This window comes from Capsicum annuum, chromosome 4 (assembly GCF_002878395.1).
Source record: "Capsicum annuum cultivar UCD-10X-F1 chromosome 4, UCD10Xv1.1, whole genome shotgun sequence".
NCBI classification, from domain to species: Eukaryota; Viridiplantae; Streptophyta; class Magnoliopsida; order Solanales; family Solanaceae; genus Capsicum; species Capsicum annuum.
Genome location: NC_061114.1, coordinates 197,549,685 through 197,569,655, shown reverse-complemented (window position 1 = coordinate 197,569,655; position 19,971 = coordinate 197,549,685). Strand labels below are relative to the sequence as shown.

General features: G+C 35.5%; 3 protein-coding genes across 4 annotated transcripts in view; all 3 read left to right on the top strand.

Annotated features, from left to right (window-relative positions):
* The window catches only part of LOC107853493 (midasin), a 64,737-nt gene extending 58,931 nt beyond the window's left edge, over positions 1-5,806 (top strand). For both annotated transcript variants that reach the window (XM_047410908.1, XM_047410907.1), the window contains exons 66-77: positions 471-689; positions 791-949; positions 1,073-1,297; positions 1,469-1,759; positions 1,883-2,029; positions 2,259-2,462; positions 2,589-4,292; positions 4,365-4,646; positions 4,751-4,930; positions 5,013-5,111; positions 5,244-5,369; positions 5,488-5,806. In XM_047410908.1, coding sequence (XP_047266864.1) covers positions 471-689; positions 791-949; positions 1,073-1,297; positions 1,469-1,759; positions 1,883-2,029; positions 2,259-2,462; positions 2,589-4,292; positions 4,365-4,646; positions 4,751-4,930; positions 5,013-5,111; positions 5,244-5,369; positions 5,488-5,520 — 3,669 coding nt within the window. In that variant the 3' untranslated portion in view covers positions 5,521-5,806. The remainder of the gene's footprint in view (positions 1-470; positions 690-790; positions 950-1,072; positions 1,298-1,468; positions 1,760-1,882; positions 2,030-2,258; positions 2,463-2,588; positions 4,293-4,364; positions 4,647-4,750; positions 4,931-5,012; positions 5,112-5,243; positions 5,370-5,487) is intronic.
* Positions 5,807-6,634: 828 nt separating this feature from the next.
* On the top strand, positions 6,635-7,962 carry LOC107853496 (16.9 kDa class I heat shock protein 1). The gene is made up of 2 exons (XM_016698485.2): positions 6,635-6,935; positions 7,540-7,962. The coding sequence occupies exons 1-2, from the start codon at positions 6,692-6,694 to the stop codon at positions 7,809-7,811; spliced, it is 516 nt and encodes a 171-aa protein (XP_016553971.2). The 5' UTR covers positions 6,635-6,691; the 3' UTR covers positions 7,812-7,962.
* Positions 7,963-14,443: 6,481 nt separating this feature from the next.
* Positions 14,444-15,928, top strand: LOC107853491. Its single transcript, XM_016698481.2, has 2 exons — positions 14,444-14,818; positions 15,914-15,928. Exons 1-2 carry the CDS (start codon positions 14,444-14,446, stop codon positions 15,926-15,928), a joined length of 390 nt encoding a protein of 129 aa, XP_016553967.2.
* The last annotated feature ends 4,043 nt before the right edge of the window (positions 15,929-19,971 follow it).

Sequence of the window (19,971 nt, the reverse complement as noted above, 5' to 3'; positions counted from 1 at the left end):
TAAAAGTTGAGATTATCATGTCAATTTTACCCATCTTGGGTGATTAAATTTTGGGTCTTCCGGAAACAGTCTCTCTACCTCCTCGAGGTAGTGGTAAGGTCGGCGTACACTTTACCCTCCCTAGACCTCACTTGTGGGATTTTACTAGGTATGTTGTTGTTGTTGTTGGTTGATTAAATTAAATACTTTCTGGACAAAAATAGAGGGAGGTTGTGATTGGTTGATGGCCAACATAACATACAAAATAATCTAACAATCCTGACTAGAATCACTTAAAGAGTATCCATAAAGCCGTTTTTAACTAATTTGGACTTGGCCGTAGTTGAGATATTGATTAAAAACCCCCATTTACAGAGTCGATCCATCTTTTTTAGTTTTCCTTACACGTTCAATTATTTGTTTGCTCTGGGTTGCTTTTATTTTACCATGTACTTCTTTCTTGGTTATAATCTCACTTTCTTGTAATGCAGGTTAATAAGTCAGGATCTTACATTGATCACCTCACTAGCATTCAACAAGAGCAACGGGAGGTAGCATATACTTTTTCTCAGCGACTCAAATGTTTGAAAGAACTGTTATTGCCTTTGGCAAGCTTATCTTCTGGTAATATCCCTTTCACAAATGTGACACATGGTCAGTCATTCGCCAAAAATCAGTACAGCATATACAAGTGTCTTTGGCAACAAAAGGTAGGCTAACTTCGTTGTCTGAGTTCAAGTTCTCTCTCTCGCTCTCTCTCACTCAATCCTCATTTGGATGGATAATTGAATGTTGCATTCCAATTCTGCAGCAACTTTTTGATAACTTGTATGGCATGTTGTATGAAGAGCACTTGTTTGTACAAACTGTCGAAGATTGCCATTTGAATACGTGTCCAAGTGTTAAAGACAGTGCAATGCAGATTCGCCTTTTCATTGAAAAACATTTGCCCATCGTTCTGGAGTCTAAGGTTTACGTGCTCTTCTATTTGTCCCTTTTCTCAAACAAATTTCTTTACGTTCTAGTTCTTCTTACACTCATAAATGCTATTTAAATGTTAGTTGCACTAACTAGTTATGTGAATTTACGGTAGGATTTGTTGGACGGTCATCTTATTGGCTTTCATGGAGTTAAAAGAAAGGAAGAAACTCAATTGCATCCTATTGCTATCACGAAGGACCTGGAGCAGGTGGTACATAAAAATTTTACTTTAGTCAGCAAATTGGAGGTTGAGTTTCGTGCTTTCCACAGACAAGATGGAGTTGGAGCAACTGTTACGGATATCCTGCTTGGAAACTTTGAGGAGATATTTGACAAGGTCTCACAATGCTCTATGCTTTACTGGCAGTAACTTCCAAATAGTTGTAGAACTTTATACTGAAAATCATCAAATGATTCTGATGTGTTCAATTGTGATATTTTGATTAAAGTTGCATATATTATTGGTTACCAAATCTTTTCTGATAATCAGAACTCTTAACCGTTTCAGACCAACTTCATACACAATCAATTTGAAGCAAGAAACACATCTGAAGAGAGGGCCCAAGATTCCATCCACTATACAGGAGATATCACTGCGCGTCAAGCTGAATTTTATAACGCCTTGGAGAAAACATATAGAACTATCATAGACACTTTGAATGGTCTTGTGCCTCTGAAGAATGGTTGTACTCCTCCTGATGGTCTGAATATCAATGCATGGAAAATTCTCCTAGACTCTGCAACAAGGCATCTACAATCGGACCTTAATGATCAATTAGTGAATACTATTCATCTTGGAGTAAGTAATATATGATACCTTTACCATTTCGCAAAATAAAAAAGAAGATATGATCGCATTCATTATGTCTGTCAGGTATAAAAACCAGCTTCCGATTCTGATTCTCTCATTTTTCTTAAACAGGGAGAGTTATTGAACCATTACAGTGCTGGAAATGCGAATTCCTATTCGGATGTCAGAGCTCATGTAGAAAATCTATATTCACTGTTGGATGTGATCATTGCCTTCGCCGATGGTCTTCTGCATGATTTTCTTATCATGCATAGAATGGTAAGTTTTGCTTGATTGCCCAATCCTTCTTCTGGTATTATGTTATGTGTGCTTAAGGTCAATATATGACATGCTTTTTCCAATCAATTTTCCTCCCTTAGCTCCCTCAAAAAATTATGTATTCGTTCTAGAATGTTATCGTTGCTTTAAGTGATGGTCTTCATTCTTCTTCATGATTTTCTTATCATGCATAGGATTGTATCCTGATACTTGGTTATCTGATTGACAGCTATCTGTGATGACCTATGTGCTGGCAAACATATTTGCTTCACTATTTGCCAAAGGTTTTGGTACAAAAGAAGAGGACACAGATGATGCCAACCAAGATTTAATTCAAGATCAAAGTGGAACAGGTATGGGTGAAGGTAGTGGCATGAACGATGTCAGCGATCAGATAAATGATGAAGATCAGCTCATCGGCACTTCCACTGATGTAAGATATGACAAGCATACCAGTTGTCTTTTGTTTTCACTTCTCCCTTCTCTCCCAATATTGCTTCTCGTTAACTATACAATGAGAGTAACGTATGGCTAACGTCTTTTGGTTCTGCTTTTGTAGAGAGATGAAGAGAACACTTTGGGTGACGCTCCAAGTAAAACTGACAAAGGAATTGAGATGGAACAAGATTTTGATGCTGCTACCTTTAGTGTAAGTGAGGATTCTGTGGATGATGAAGGAGGGAATGAAGAAAATGAAGAACTGGAATCTGCTATGGGGGAAACTGGTAATCAGGGTGAAGCAGTTGATGAGAAATTATGGGACAAAGATGAGGATAATCCTAGTACCATGGATGAAAAGTACGAGAATGGCCCATCAGTAAGAGACAGCGGTATCGACAGAGAGCTTCAAGCAAAAGATGATGCTGGTGAAGCTGCTGATGAAGCTGGAGGACTCGATCTTGACAAATCAGAGGAGCAAGCTGATGAAAATGGAAATGATGAGACGTGTGAAGGGATGGAAGACATAAATATGGACAAAGAGGATGCATATGCAGATCCTACTGGATTGAAGCTTGACGAACATGATCAAGGTCCTGAAGATGATTGCAATATGGATGAACCAGAGTGTGCTGAACCGATGGTAGAAGATGATCTGGACCAGCAAGGCAACCCTGCTGATGAAAATAATGAGGGGGGTGAAAGAGCTGATTCAGATGCTACTTTTGATGAAGCGGACTCTGACCATTTGGATGAAAGTTCTGGACGTGCTGGTGAAGAAGGTGATCATGCAAATGACACAAAAAAGGAACCAACAACACAAAATAAAGAGATGCTGCAGTCGGACACTTCTCAATTTGTGGGTGATAATGTCCCAACTTCTGTGTCTGCATCTGAGCCTAGAGGTGAATATAATCAAGCAAATTTAAGAGATGCAGCTCCTGAAGCAAAGGGATCTGATGTTGATGGTCTTCAACATGATCTTGCTCCCATGAGAGGTTTTCCTGATGCCTCTATGGTTGAAATCATAGCTTCTGATTCTTCAAATGGTCAAAAGCTGGGCAGTGATCAACCTGAAAATTCTTTACCTCCAGCTGATTCATCACATCAAAGGATTCAGCCAAATCCTTGTCGTAGTGTGGGTGATGCCCTTGAGGGGTGGAAAGATAGAGTCAAAGTCTCCCTTGACCTCCAGGAGAGCGAAGCTCCAGATGATTTGGCTGCTGAAAATGCAAATGAATATTCATATACTGCGGAATTTGAAAAGGGAACAGCTCAAGCGCTTGGGCCAGCAACTGCTGATCAAGTAGACAAAAATGTACATGGAAACGATCTTGAAAGAGAAACTGTAACTACGGAGAGGAAAGATGACATTTCTGAAATGGAGATTGAAAGGCAGCTGTCTGAAGCACATACTATCAGCAATTCTGCTGTAAGTTCCAGCAATGCCAAGGGCAAGGAATCGGAGATAATTAACACTGAGGAGCAACAGGAATCAACATCTGAAGTTGATATTAGAGATGGTAGCGCTGTTCCTAGTTTGTCCCAGAGTTTGGTCTCTGTGAAGAGGACCTTTTTGTCTGAGGACATAAATCGGCTTAGTGAGCTCTCGGTAAATGATGATGACCTGGGCAAGGCCCGTAACCTTGAGGAGGTATCCAATGAGATGAGAGAAAATGCTGCAACACACTGGAAAAATTATGAACTTCGAACTGCGAGGTTGTCTCAGGAGTTGGCTGAACAGTTGCGTTTGGTAATGGAACCGACTTTAGCTAGCAAGCTCCAGGGAGATTACAAGACTGGGAAAAGAATTAATATGAAGAAGGTAATCTTCGGTGACTCATATTTCCTTTTTATTGGAGAGTATAATATATAATACTATACCCTCTTTTTCCAGGTAATTCCATATATAGCAAGTCATTACCGTAAAGATAAAATATGGCTGAGGAGAACTCGGCCTAACAAACGGAACTACCAAGTGGTAATTGCTGTGGACGATTCTCGCAGCATGTCTGAGAGTGGTTGTGGAAGTTTAGCCATTGAAGCATTGGTGACTGTTTGCCGTGCAATGTCTCAGTTAGAAATAGGACAGCTCTCAGTTGCAAGCTTTGGTAAGAAGGGTAATATTCGCATATTGCACGATTTCGATCAGTCCTTTACCGGAGAGGCTGGTATTAAGGTTCGTTTGTATTTCATGCTTCTCCCAATCTGTCCCTGTTATTGGTTTAGGTCATTTTGATAGAATTTTTTATGATATATTCTTGATGTTTTCCTTATATACAGATGATCTCTAGTTTGACCTTTAAGCAAGAAAACACCATTGCAGAGGAACCCATGGTTGATCTTTTGAAGTATTTGAATGACATGCTTGATGCTGCAGCCGCCAATGCCCGGCTACCATCTGGACACAATCCCCTAGAGCAGCTCGTTTTGATAATAGCTGATGGCTGGTTTCATGAGAAGGTAGAATTTCTTTCGTGTAGTATCGGTGAAGTTGCCATCTTTCAAATTACTGTTTACTTATTTTATTTTACTTTTACTGCAGGAGAACATGAAACGCTATGTCAGAGATCTTTTGAGCAAAAAGCGTATGGTTGCGTTTCTTGTGGTGGATAGCCTACAGAAATCCATATTGGACCTTGAGGTAACCGCTGAATTTTTTTCTTTTTTTTTTTTCCTTTTTTCTTTTTGCATTAGGTCCTTAATCTTGTGCCTTTTCGTCATTCTTGAGGTAAGAAAGTTTCCCAGCGTGATTGATTCTCTTGCCCTTTTCCAGGAAGCTACCTTTCAGGGCGGAGAAGTTAAGCTTTCAAAATATTTGGATTCATTCCCATTCCCTTACTATGTTGTGCTCAAAAACATTGAAGCACTTCCAAGGACACTTGCTGATTTATTAAGACAGGTGACTATACCAGAACGGGCGATTTGCTCTTTTTTCAATTCAAGATTTGTTTTGCAGAGTTCAGAATTATTGTGGATAACACAAGTACTGATCATGATTTTGGTTTTCCTTCATGCAGTGGTTTGAGCTTATGCAACAATCGAGGGATTAGGTTGCCAAATTTTACACACCTCAAAACCCCGATAGGAATATACGTGTACATACATAATACCTTTCTGTCAAAACCCCGAGAGGAATATAAGTGTACATAATACCTTTCTCGGCCTTTGGGCACAGATCAAGTGGGGGTGAGGGATGCAGGGTGGAAGGGTGTTTATGATTGGAACTGGCGCATTATATAGCCCTGTAAAGGCAAAATGGCCTCTTCCTACCTGTCATGTTGTAGCTACTGAAACTTAAAACCTTATAATGCAAAAGTTTCAAGTTTGCGAGCTTCATCTTCTGGTCGGTTTTTGAGTTTCGTGGCTAGAAATTTAATGATCAACAATCTGTTGTCTTTTCTTCTTTTTGCCAATATAGCTTTACAAAATCAGGGGAATTCCTGATTTTATGCAAATTCAATCATGTAAATGTTCTCTATAAAAGGGCGTTCAACTTTGACAAAGTTAAAATTTAAAGTCGAATTAGACTAGGTCACAGCTCCCTTCAGCTCATCAAAGATTATCATGAAACAAAACCCAATATTTTCCACCATCTTGGGACGTAAATTCAACTTTTTACATGGAACCCTGATAGTTTATGTTGTTCAATAAAGTGATGCACTTCTAATAATATTTTCCACCATCTTGGGACTTAAATTCAACTTTTAACGTGGAGCACTGATAGTTTATGTTGTTCAATGAAGTGATCCACTTCTAATTAACTTCTGTCGTACGTGACTCGTTTTTATCAAAAGGTGTATCTCACATTTATGGACTGATAACTATTCAGAAAAAACATTCGGAATTAATTAGATAAATAAATCCATCCAGTGAAACAATATTACTTGCGTTGGACTAGGAAAGCTGCCATTAGCCATCTGTTGTAGACATTTTCGAAAGCTAAAAATTATGCAACATGCCAAGTTATGGAACTTTCTTCATATTCATCTTCAACATGCCTAGTCATCTTCAATATACGTGTCACTCAGCAAACTCTGAAGACATTCTAGTGTCATAACAATAAAAACGTGGCCAAGTCAAAAGCAACCAACACATTGAACAACTGACGGCAAAACACATACACAACTTTGCATTAGTGTGTCTATATATATCTACTAATCCATTTCAGTAGCAAGAACAAAGTGGAAGAAGCAGCATTATTTAGTTAAAAAAATTATTATTATGGCATCATCAATAGGGACATGGATGGGTGGTGGTGGTGGTGGTGGTAGTGGACGTCGTACAGATGTTGGGTTTGGCAGTCCATTTTCTTCAGATATATGGGATCCATTGGGCTTGGGCTTTGGTGGTGGATTAGGCTTGAGGCCTGGTGCTGGTGGGGATGATGATGTTTCTGCTTTGGCCCATGCTACTGTGGACTGGCGTGAAACTGATAAAAATCATATTTTTCGTGTTGATATTCCTGGTGAACCATCTAATTCCTTCATAAATTCTTGTCTTTTTTTTTTTCAAAACTATATAATGATTACTTTTCCAGAATTTTGGTCTTGTTATTAATTGCTACTAATACTAGTAAAAATACTTTTTAAGTCAATTAATTTAACATAAACTGCAATTGTTATTTCTTGAAAGAATTTTTGTAATGAACATATTGTTGTTACTAGTTACTACTCCATTTTGGTAAATGTAAATTGTCATTTTTATCAAGCACAACAAAGATACTTACTTCGTTTCAATTTGTTTGTTCGAGTTTAACAGAAACTCGAGTTTTAACTTGTGTCAAATTTGATTGTCTAAAGTTTTAACAGAAATTTGTTTGTCAGAGTGTAACTTGGGCCATTGAGAAAAGTTATAAAGAAAATTTAAATTTTGTGATCTTGCATCTTAGAATGCTTCAAAATGACATTGACATTTAACTTTTTAGTCTTAAAACATGTCACATTTTCTGATCTAGCAATCTCCAACGTGTCACATTGGAAAAAACTAAAAAAGAAAAGTAAAATGAAGTGAATAGTATTGAAACAATATACATATACAAAGTGACTTGGGTTTCCATATGGCATTGGCAGGGGTGAAGAAAGAAGATGTGAAGGTGCAGATTGAAGATGACAACATACTGGAGATAAGTGGTGAAAGAATAAAAGAAGAAGAAAAAGGCGACGACAAGTGGCACCGTGTGGAGCGTAGCCGTGGCAGCTTCCGTAGAAGATTCCGGCTACCGGAAAATGCTGACGTGGAAGAAATAAGTTGTGGGCTTGAGAATGGAGTTTTAACAGTGAATGTGCCAAAGAAGGAAACACAAGAGGTTCCAAAAAATGTTAAGTCTATAGATATTGCTTAGATTACTACTGCTAGTTTGCCTTTTGTATGTGTCCTTGTGAATAGTACGTGTGTAAGTTTACATAGTGTATGAAGGGCCTTTAAATAAGTGACGTTACTATGTGTTATTAGTTGTATGTACAAATATGAACATCTGCTTTTGAAGTTTCCCGTACATTTCACAACAACGTATTCAGCCTAATTTCTCAAATTGAGAAATCCCATGGGATTTGGGGAGGATACTATCCCATAAACTAAATTTCATAAAGTGGGGTTTGGTCTTTAAATTTCATAAAGTGGGTGGGGTTTGGTTTGGTTTTGTTTGGGTAACTATATTTTAGTGTTATCGGTAGATCAGCTCAATGATGAATTTCCGTGATCAGCTCAAATATAAACCACCTTCAGGAATAAAGATGTGATAATGAATAAAGAGGTATCACAGTGGGGCCTGGCCTGTCTTCTGTTCGGTTTTTGAGGCAGAAGTTCTCTAGCAAGTAAGAGTAAGTGAGGGTAGCAAGATTAGGACAGCATATAAATAGAATAGAATAGGACAGCATATAAATAGAATAGAATAGGGAAAAAAAAAATAAAAAATTTGATTCCCGGGAAAGTCAGAACTCTTGTAAATCAGCTTGATAAAGGGTAGTGGTGGGGACAGTCTCAGTACCACTTTCAGTGCGACCTTCATTGCGATTTAGATTACACGATCAAAGATCAAAATATCCGTTCTCAGTACCACTTTCAGTGCGACCTTCATTGCGATTTAGATTACACGATCAAAGGATCAAAGTATCCGTTCGGTAAGTCAGCCTCCATCACTTCCTCATGAACATTAGTCGTAATTGAAGTGCGAAAGAAACCACCTATACACTCAAAATTAAAGGACTATATTGGTCATAAAAGTGTAAAAGAAACCACCTATATAATCAAAAAACGACCTATGTAACTAAATTCAAAGGACAATCAAAACTCAAAGGACAACCTATATAACCAAATTCAAGGGACAAGTTTGATAAGTTGCAGCAGTCATGTTTCGTCTAATTATCTAAATATCCGTTTCTAATACTTTTTCGACCCATCTTTCTTGAAATTTCTGTACGTTATATCACGAATTGTGCCAAAGCTGATTAATTATAGTTTGCAAAAATGTTGGATTAATATGTTTAAATTTATGCCTTCAAAAGTGCATTAAATAGAATAAAATATTCATTCAAATTCACATTTGATAAGTTGCCATAATTATAGTGCATTTAAATGAGTTGCCAAATACCTTTTTGAAAACTTTGTTTGCCATTTAAACACATCTTGAAAAATTTATCAAAATATATGATATCATATCTCTTCTTTCCAAGTTAACAAATTTAGCACACAAATTTTTAATAATATACTTTAGTCCCCTCATTCATCCATAATTATATTGAAAATATCTTTCCAAAAATAATTTAAAAAAAATCTCCAAAAGCTTAAAATAGAAGCTCCCATTTTCCTCCAAAATTCTCCAATTCAGGCACAATTTCAGTGATTTTTTCTGGCGACTAGCTCAAAATCAGTCCACAAACATTATAATCTTGTCCATTGTATTCATTGTTACATCATTTGTTTGTTATCTTCTCAAACACACTTTTCGTCATTGTTAAAAAGCTTCCAAATCACTCACATTACTCAAAACCTCTTTAGAAAGTACGTTATAGTAGCTCAGGCGACTCCAACTTTGTATCTCTATTTCATAAATTCAATGATCGTTGATTAGAAGAAATATTTGCAATTTTACTGTTTTGTACGGATATCTGATGAGTCATCGACCGTTCATCTACCAGATATATACCAATAATATAATCGAGGATCGACTAAAGTGTAATTTTAGGATGTCTATTGCAGAGGACCGTTCATATACCAGATATATATCAGTAGTATAATCGAGGATCGACTAAAGTGTAATTCTAGGATGTCTATTGAAGAGTTTGTTATGGTTTTTGGTGATTTCATGGGAGAATGGGAAGACTCCCAAACATTGGAATTGAAAATCTTTTACTAAGGTGGAATTGCCCATTGTGGTTTGCCGCAATGGTTCAATGATGACTTGGTTGCAAGCGTAATGGAGAGCGGGGATTTAGATTGTGAGCAGAGCGAGATGGTGATTAGTTATCAAATGAACTTGAGAGAAAAGGTGCATCCTACGATCATAAATATGACAGGCGTGTGTCCTTGCGATGTTGGTGTTTGTAACGCCCCAATTTTCTGAATTAGAACACTACACGGTGCTCATGATTCCAAAGGACCACAAACTAACCCATGACTGATATCTGTACCTATACACTGTATAATATATGAATATAAATATGGAAACATGAACTGAAAGGCCATAAGGTTCAATACTGAATATAATCTGAATAATAACAATGTCTAAATAAAGTGGTATCACAATACCAAAACAAAAATAAAATACTGAAGTCTGAATCTAGTCTGTAATCTAGTCTAAAAGCCTTTAAATGTCTGAAGTAGGGAGTGAAAGGAACAGGTCTCCAACTAACTCCTAACTACTGAAAGCCAAACTGAAATACTGAAGTAATAAAGTAGTAATCATGTTCTCGGAGATTGAGAAATCACTGCTATAGTAATCATGTTCTCGAAGAATGAGAAATCACTGCTAACTCTGATTGTTGAAATCTGTAATGCTACTACTGATCTGGAACTCGTTCCTCTGAACCAATGGCATAAAATAAAACAACATAGCGCAAATGCGTTAGTACGACTGAATGTACTGAGTATACGAGTGAGGTAGGCTAAATGCATGGGGTTCATATGCATGAATAATACTAACTGACCGTCTAACATGAACATGAGAATACATGCATGAATACATAACAACTATGACTGAGCTCGTGACAACATGATGACTGAGTTCTGATAACTGATACTGTTATGGAGCGACTGTGTCCGACAGTCTAGATTCTGATAGAACTAACTGAGTTTCTTACTATATGAAATATCTGAATCTGAGATCAGTCCTATCTAGTGGGTGATCTCTGAGTTTACTGCTAATAAAGATGATTTAACTTAGTTTGAGATCAGTCCTACCTAGTGGGTGATCTCTGAATCTGATGATACTAATACTGATTGACCATAGTTGAGATCAGTCCTATCTAATGGGTGATCCCAAAGTCTATTCATAATGATAAGGATTGACTGTATCTGACAGTCCTGAATTCTGAGGAACTATCTGAGTTCTCCTACTGAGACTGAGTTGACTATATCTGACAGTCCTGATCCTGTAACTAAAACTGTGGGATACGTTCATCTAACCGATATGCTCCATGCTAAGCTAACTGGGTTCCAACCTGTAACCCCAGTTGAAAGGTATCAGTACTGCGCTACTGGTAAAGACAACTTCTGTGGAGTCAGTCCTAATCTAGTGGGTGACCCCTGGGATCAGTCCTATACATTTAAATGTGCTAACGGGTGATCCCTGAGTATGTCAGTCCTATCTAACGGGTGACATATCGTACCTATGTTGGCTAGGTAGTTCTGGAACTTAGGAATTGCTTCTAGGGATCTCAGTCCTATCTAGCGGGTGAGTCCCCATCTCTAGGCTCGCTCAGTGCTGAATCCTACTCCCATCTAAAAGATTCTGAGCTGATTAACTGAGATGAATTGATTAACTGAACTAAACTGATTAGCTGAATTGAACTGATAAGCTGAACTGATACTAGTGGTATTATTTAGCGGAGCTAAACCGAGTTTACTGAGTTTCATTGTCTGACGGAATGTACTGATGTCTGAGGAATGACTGAAAGTGTTGTCGTTACTGAGATTTTACTTGGAATACTGTAATCACTGAGATTACTGAACTACTGAGATTTCTGAAATTTTCTGAGTCACATGGTTGACTGAGTTCTATGGATCATAGCTTGACTGAGAGTATCGTGAAACATGACATGGCTCTAGGCACACAGCTAAATTGTTGGGTACAAGTACCTCCAGGACTCGATGGAAGGAAATTGACAAAACATGTCTTTGCTCTTCTTGAACACATGACCAATATTCATAATTCAAAATACCATAAGTTGGGGATTTCATACTACACATAGTTCTCAAAGTCTTATACATAGAAGGGAACACACATAACAACATGCCATAAGTCCATTAATCTAGTTTTATGAACATTCCATCAACAATCATGATGAATAACAATATCATAGAAGTCATTATTTTCATAAAGGGTGTAGCATGCATTTGTCATTTAGGTCACAATTCAACTATAATACATGACTTCTAGTCTTTTAGGCACTTTATCAAACACCTTACATGGACAACTTAAGCATAGGTGTAATCAACAAATTATTCATCATGAACAACCAAACTTACATGTTTCCAACTCATATGATATCATATATTCATAAAAACACATAAAGATTCAAACTTGGGAATTATTCAACATCAACAACATGAACATAATCCATTCACCACATAAATAACATAATATAGAATTTAAAAGAGGGTTCTTGGACTTCATGGATGAAAGGAATCCATGAATGAACACTACACATACCTTAGGGATTGAATCTTGAAAGCAAATTGACCTTTTTTGAATGTTCTTGGATTGTGAATCTTAATTCTTGAATATCATGTGGAGAGTGTGATGGGGTTTTGAAGTTAATTAAGAAGAAACCCTAAGTTTGTTCTTGGGAACAAAGAGGGTTAAGAGCTTTTGAAACTAAATACCAATAACTAAATACGTGTTTTTGGTGTTTTATTTCGTGGAGGTAAGATTTAGGGTGAGGAAAAAAGACCAAAATACCCCTACGAAATTACTTCTCATTTGCTAAAATTATCAACTGACGACCAAGGCTGATAAGCCATCAGATCTGTGATAGCCCATCAGCCCAGGTCGTTACCTGGGAGATGAAATTTTTGGGTTTCTGTCTAAGCCTGACGACATGGGCTGATAAGCCGTCAGACTTGTGATAAGTCGTCAGCTCATGTCGTCACTTATTTTCCAGGCTGACATACTAGAGTAAAATGGGTATAACTTTTTGCTCCGATACCAAATTTTGGATAAATTGGTATCATTGGAAAGATAATTAAATTATCTATCTTTTGATGGGTCATAAACTCAAAAATTCGTAGTAAAACGAGAGATATGCTCATTTGAAGTTGACTATGGCAATATCCTTCCCAAGAATTCAATCGGTACGGAATGTTTTGATTCGTCTGATAGCTGAGAGTTATTTGAAGCCTTAATATACATCTAAATTACTCATAAAACTATAAAGAATCATGATGTACTATGCATGAGATTGAAACATGGCGTTAATATTGGTTTAGATTTTTTGGGTATTACAATGTTGATGGCTTAAGGCCTATTTTAAGAATAAATGTAGTTGAGAGGCCCTTTGAAGAATCGTTGAATTCATCACCACCCCCAACTCGACGTTCGATATTCGACGATGATTTGAATGAATACGAGAACTATGGCGATCATCCAATGAATATGGAAGTTGATTTTATGGATATGGAAGATGATTCATTGGACTTGTAAGTTGTTGAAGAAGATTGTGGAATGGGATCACAATCAAGTCATTCTTTCTTTGATGGAACTAATTTCTATTGTGAACAAACATTCAACAATAAGAAAGAGCTAAAAATGTTGCTAGACAGAATATCGGTGAGACAGCCTTTTGATTATATTACGAAGAAGAGTTGTAGCAAATTGTTGAAGGCGAAATGTGTATCGTTATTACGACTGGTTATTGCGGGCAATGAAGTACGAATGCTCAAATAGATTTTTCATATATAAGTAAGTTGGGGTTTACACTTGCGATGTTGAACACGCCACGGGCAGGCACAAAAAAATCTCATCCAAGATTATTTCTTCACTATGCATAAATTATTTTCGTAATGGTAACGGTTTAAGCATAAGAGAAAGGATTGTGTTTAGAGAAATGCATTGCAAGGCAAGCTATTGGATATGTTGGAAAGGAAGTGCAATTGAGAAGAACATTATTTGTGGGACATCGGAGTACAGATATTCTTGCTTGCCGGCTTTTTTCTGCATGATCGAGTTATTGAATCCCGATTCTTTTTATTCTATCATGGTCAACAAGATGGATGGATCCTTCTTTTACTATTTTTTAGCTTTTGGATCTTGCATACAGGGATATGACCATATGAGAAAGGTAATTATCATTAATGACATTTATTTGTATGGAAAGTATAGGGGTGTGTTGCTGAACGTCGTTGCACAGGGCACCGAAAATCATATCTATCCAATTGTCTTTTGTGTTGTGGATAAAGAGAATGATGCTTCTTGGACCTTCTTTTTTGAGAAGTTGAAATCTATAGTAGATGATGATCCATATCTATGTATCAACTCCAATAGTCACATTAGCATCGCCAATGCTTTCTACCGTATTTACAATTGTGCACATCATGGACTTTGCATGAGGAACCTCACTGAAATCTTTGTATAAATCAACACTGTGGAGAGAATCTTTATCTATTCTACGCACGACAAAGGCTTATTGTTTTAATGTGTTTAGCGAGCATTTTGCGAAATTCAAGGTTAAATGCCCCGAGGTATCACATATTTTTAAAAATATGATTGATTTTGAGAAGTGGAGTATAGCACACTTCCCGAGCAATAGGTACGATGTGATGACCACAAACATCGCTGATTCGCTCAACTTAGTGTTGACGGATGAACGAGATTACCCCATGTCGTACATATTCAATTTTATTGCCAAAAAATTTGGTGAAAAGTCTAGAGAGTGGCATGCATTTATCGGTAGTTCAAATAGCAAATTTGGGTCTTGTGCGGAAAAGATCTTAAGGGATAATAATAGCGCAAGCGATTACTTGTATGTGACTAATGTGAACGGGGATCTCAATCAATTCACCGTGTTTGACAGTGGTGCTACTGTCAAGGTCAATCTCTTGGAGAAGACTTGTTCTTGTAGGAAATATAACTTGGTGAAACTGCCGAGCGAACATGCGATGGCCACTTTGCGATCAAAGATGGCGATGGCGAAGGTTATAGTAATTCCATCTACGAGTACTCTTCTCCTATTTATAAAATTAAAACTTACCTCCTTGCATACTTTGAAACTATTAACATTGTCCCTCTAGAGTCCGAATGGATTGTGCCATAGGAATTGCAAAATACAAAGATTCTTCCACTCCCTACGATTTCAAATTCGGAAAGAAGAGAGTAAAACACGTTAAGGGCGTCGGTGAAACATTCAAGTCCAAAAGAAGGAATAAGTGTTTAATATGCAAGAAATTCGATAACAAAAGAACCACGTGTAGCACGGCCAACAACTGTTAGATAAGCTTTTTTCTTCGTTTGTAACTCAAGCCACTATTTTGGGGGACCCACGTACTTCTATAAAATTTAATGTTTAGATATAATCGACTATATGCTTTGTCTATGATAGACCACATAAATCTATGCTATATCTTTTAGTCGATCAATTAAAGAATTATTAAAGGATATGTGATTACTCATATGTAGGTCTTTTTACCACTATATCACTCCAATCGATACATTGAACCATTATTTCATGTTCTCAATTAATTAGAAATTGCAAACACGTTTATCCACATAAAAACAGTTGGTATACGTAAGCTAATCTTGTTCTATTCCTACACGCATCGACTGGTCATTGGTTGGGAATATGAAATGCCACCTTCTATGAGTCTATATATACAGTGATAATTTATATGTAACCAGTCACTTCTACCTAAATTAAAAAGTGCAAAAACCTCTTCTTATTCAACAAAAGCTTATGCCTCCGAGAAGAATTTCCTTTCGTTTGATCACAAGGATGAGTGCCCACCGGCACTATGATGTTTTTCTCCTTAGGAACGACCTTGACCGCCTCTTCTATGGGCTCGGTTAGGACCATATTTACTTGGAACGTGAACTTTGCCACATTATTCTTTTCTTAAGGATAATTCTAAAAATCTTGGAGTGGAAGGCAACGACTACATCCCCCATCCACCACCACCATCCCCCTAATTTAGTTTAAGGCAGCGGCTACATCCCCCAATCTACCACCACCACCATCCCCCTAATTTAGTTTATATTTTTGTTTAAGTTTAAGTTTTTGCTTTTGTTCATTGCAGAAGAAGCTTTTTTAGATATTATTTTTGTTAGAATAAAGATTCTTCATTTTTGCCTTTTTTGCGGAATTTGGTATTTGTAAATGTACGTAATGCAATAAACAATATAATATGAAATTATGATTTCAATTTTATGATAATCTTCTTGTTGATGATTTATATTTTTCTGCAATTATTCTGTTTTTAAATTTTGTTTGTTGCACTGCTAACTTTTAAATTTTTATTTGCCCAATCAATGAATATATCTGTGGACTGCCTTGATAAAATATATAAAGAGTCAAGGTTTGGTCTACGCATGACCAGATTAGTTTATAAATAATCTTAAATCCTGGACTCTATCAATCCTCGATCATATAATATGATCGACCGTAGATCAGACGAATCGATAGACCATCAGTAGCATGTTTCTCAAAAGAAAATAATTAAATTAAAAAAATTATAAATAAACAATCTTGAACTATTGGTGACGCTTAATTGACATTTGAACTGTTGTGCTTTGAGTATGTGGTGACATTTGAATTGTTGAACTATTAGTAATACTTAATTGATTGTCATCGATCTTGACCTATGTCAATCCTCAACGGGATACCCAAGTCTATCATAGACCCATTGAATTGATGGACTTTCAGTAACATGTTTTAAAAGGGAATAATTAAGTAAAAAATATACTTGTGCTTTGAGGGTCAATCTATTCATGTGTTCTACTATAGACTTACACTGTAGGTCGTGTATGAATTTCTTTCAAGATCAATGAGAGATTACGTAGATTTATGTACAAGGTAATAGACCCTCACTAGGATGTTGTTTAAAAGGAAATAATTAAAATAAAAATAAATAAATTGTGAGATTCTACCCATATGATGGTATTTAAACAAGTCACATAATCATGTTAGAGCTTACTTTGATGGGGGTGGTTATTTAAAGAGTATGTAGATGGATAGTGGTTGAACAAACAACATTCTATGAGTAATGTTTGTCAAAGCAAAAGTCTTTTTTGAAGATGTTTATTGTCCAACCACTACTCATCCACACACTCTTTTGATTGGGGCTGAAAGTATATCGATGAGTAGTGGTTGGACAATCAACATCCTCAAAACATATTTGTGGTTTGACAAACATTACTCATAGGATGTTGTTTGTTCAACTACTACCCATCCACATACTCCTTAAATCACCACCCCTAATTTTTGTAAGCTCTAACATGATTATGTGATTTGTGTAAACTCCTTCATATGTGTAGAATTTCACAATTATTTATTTTTTATTTAATTATTTCTTTTTAAACAACATGCTAGTGAGGGTCTAAAATCATGTACATAGATCTATGGGATCTATCATTGATCCCGAGAACAATTCATGCACGACCTACAGTGTAAGTCTACGGTAGACCACATGAATCGATGGACCCTCAAAACACAAGTATATTTTTTACTTAATTATTTTTTTAAAACATATTACTGAGGGTCCATCAATTCATTGGGTCTATGGTAGAATTTTATATCTCGTTGAGGATTAACATAGGTCAATGTTGATGACAGTCTATTAAGTGTCATCAACAGTTCAAAAATCATAATTATTGTTTCAACGGTAACAAACGACTAATTTTGTACTTCTTAAATGGTAACACTTCTTTTACTTCATATATAAAGTCCTCCATTACTCATTATTTCCTCGACTTTATTTTTATTTTAAAATTCTACAATGTCTCAAGCATCTTAAACATCAAATTCAAAAAAGATTATACTTTGTCATTGTGAAAATGTGACTATCTTGAGGACGTCAAGCACAGACTCAAATTCAGGTCGCAAATTTTATAATTGTACAATTGCAAAGGTGAGTCATGTATGATTTTTTTTTTTAAATTAAGTAAATTGTTATCTAATTATTAATTTTTTTTAGGATGATGGCGCATGCTTATTTTTTAAATGGCTTGATGAGGTATCACCCCCAGCAGTCCATCCATGTTGAATTCGGGATATGAGACATCAAATTTTCATGACGTGATAAAATTTAATCTACTATAAAGGCTTTGAAAATGCGAAGAAAATAGAGATTTCCTCATGACATTGTTCAAAGAAGCCGAAGAGCAGAGGGATCACTTGAAAGTATTGCTACAAGACACCTAAATAGAGAGGGGTCAACTAAAACAAAAGTTATTGACGAGTTACTAGCGTATATATATATATATTTAACTGGACCTCTGTCAAATAATAGTATAGAAAGATGTCGTATCCACAAGAATTGATTTATCTATCTATAGGCATTTCTTGTTTTAATTACTATTTGTGAAAATCATAAAGAGTTGAGTGGTGAATTAACGAATTAATAACTTTTAAGCAGAGAATGGTTTTATATATATATATATATATATATATAAAGGTATTGGGATCCGGACTTCACTTGATATTTCTATAATAAGGAAATTCTTTATTCCCAATTTATATTTCTTGCAATTGTATAAATACCTCTCACGATTATATTTATGTATAATTACTGAAATTAAGCAATTAAATGCACTCCTTTCGATTATGCAAATTGATTGTCAAAACAGTAATGTTAAAGAACCAGAAATATGTGCTTGAACTAAAACATGCTCGTTTTTTAGTAAGTCTCTTTCGGTTACCTTACTTGTTAAAATTAATTATTACATTATTTTCCCCTCTGGTTACAAATAAGTGTAGAGTTAATTATAACATAAAATAGATAGATGTCATTAAATAAATATTAACACTCTAGCAATACTCCAATTAACGGGATTGCTTCTTCCGTCTCTTCCGATTACGGAATCAGTAATATGTCAATTTGTAGTACAAAGTAGATAGAATTAACACGTTAAATCACATCTATACGAATAATGGATAGAAATTAACTAGAAAGCTTTAGCTCAGACACATAAAATGTAGGAATAATACTTACTATTAGATAGAAATATCAAGATCCATCATTCTCCCAACACAACAGAAAATTACTCCATTCTAGAATTGGTATAATGAACGAAAATATTCTTTTCCATTAAATAAGAAAATAGATGAAAATATTAAGATGAATAATTTCTCTATTTAATTAAAAGCAGAAACTAGAAGTATTTTTCAGATAAAATAATTAAAGTAAAGAGCGGAATAAGAACTAAAAAATATAATAAGTGTTGTGTTCTTTCCCAAAATTGCTCCCTGAAAATGAATGAAAGCCTTCTATTTTATAGATCAAGGTATGTCTCTCATCGCCAATCAGAATGAATTGTTATCATTTGTAGAAAGTTTGGTCACCTTCCAATCAACTTCTTTCTTTTCCTTACCTTTTTTTTGTTTTAATTGGTGTGCCCCAATATATTTTTCATTGTTTTCTCAATAGCTCTTGCTTCTTTTCTTTTTTTCTTTTCGTTCTTTCTCCTTTGTTTTTTCTTTCCTTTTTTAGCTTGCAGACAGTGGCGGAGCTAAGCTATTCAATAAGAGGGTTTATATAAATATACGAACTAACTGAAGGGGGTTCAACATCTAATATATATATTATATATATATATATTTTTCTATATATATATATATATATATATATATATATATATATATATAAATTGCCTGCTTGTAGATCCCAGGTAAAGAAAAAAATTGCCTAACTTTGTTTTGCATAGTTGCAATAGCTTTTTGTTCCTTTTTTTTTTTTTTTTTTTTTTTTTCTATTTTTTTGTTTTTTCCTTTTTTTTTGGATTTTTTTTTGTAAATCAATACTTGTATTTGTTTCGCCATATATCTTTTTAGTTAATGTTTTCTTATTAAATTGTGTCATTTTCAGCAAAGAAGATAAAGAAATATTAATTTTAAAATTAGATAATAACTAAATTTATATATGTTATTTTTATCTTGTCAAATTCCCCCATACTTAAAATATTTGCTTGTCCTCGAGCAAAGAGAATTAATAATTATAATGGTTAAAATATTTTAAAATAAAATCATGAAAGGAGAGAAGAATCGACTAAGAAGTCTCAACGAGTTCGACAACTTTTAACCGTACTCATATTCACTAATTGAGAATTAAAGTAATGATTTTCTTCTAATCCCAAATGT

Coding starts and splice junctions, on each gene's coding strand:
- LOC107853491 (XM_016698481.2), top strand. CDS start 14,444: ATGACCACAAACATCGCTGATTCGCTCAACTTAGTGTTGACGGATGAA.
- LOC107853496 (XM_016698485.2), top strand. CDS start 6,692: ATGGCATCATCAATAGGGACATGGATGGGTGGTGGTGGTGGTGGTGGT. Junction 6,936..7,539: donor TTTTCGTGTTGATATTCCTG/GTGAACCATCTA, acceptor TGGCATTGGCAG/GGGTGAAGAAAGAAGATGTG.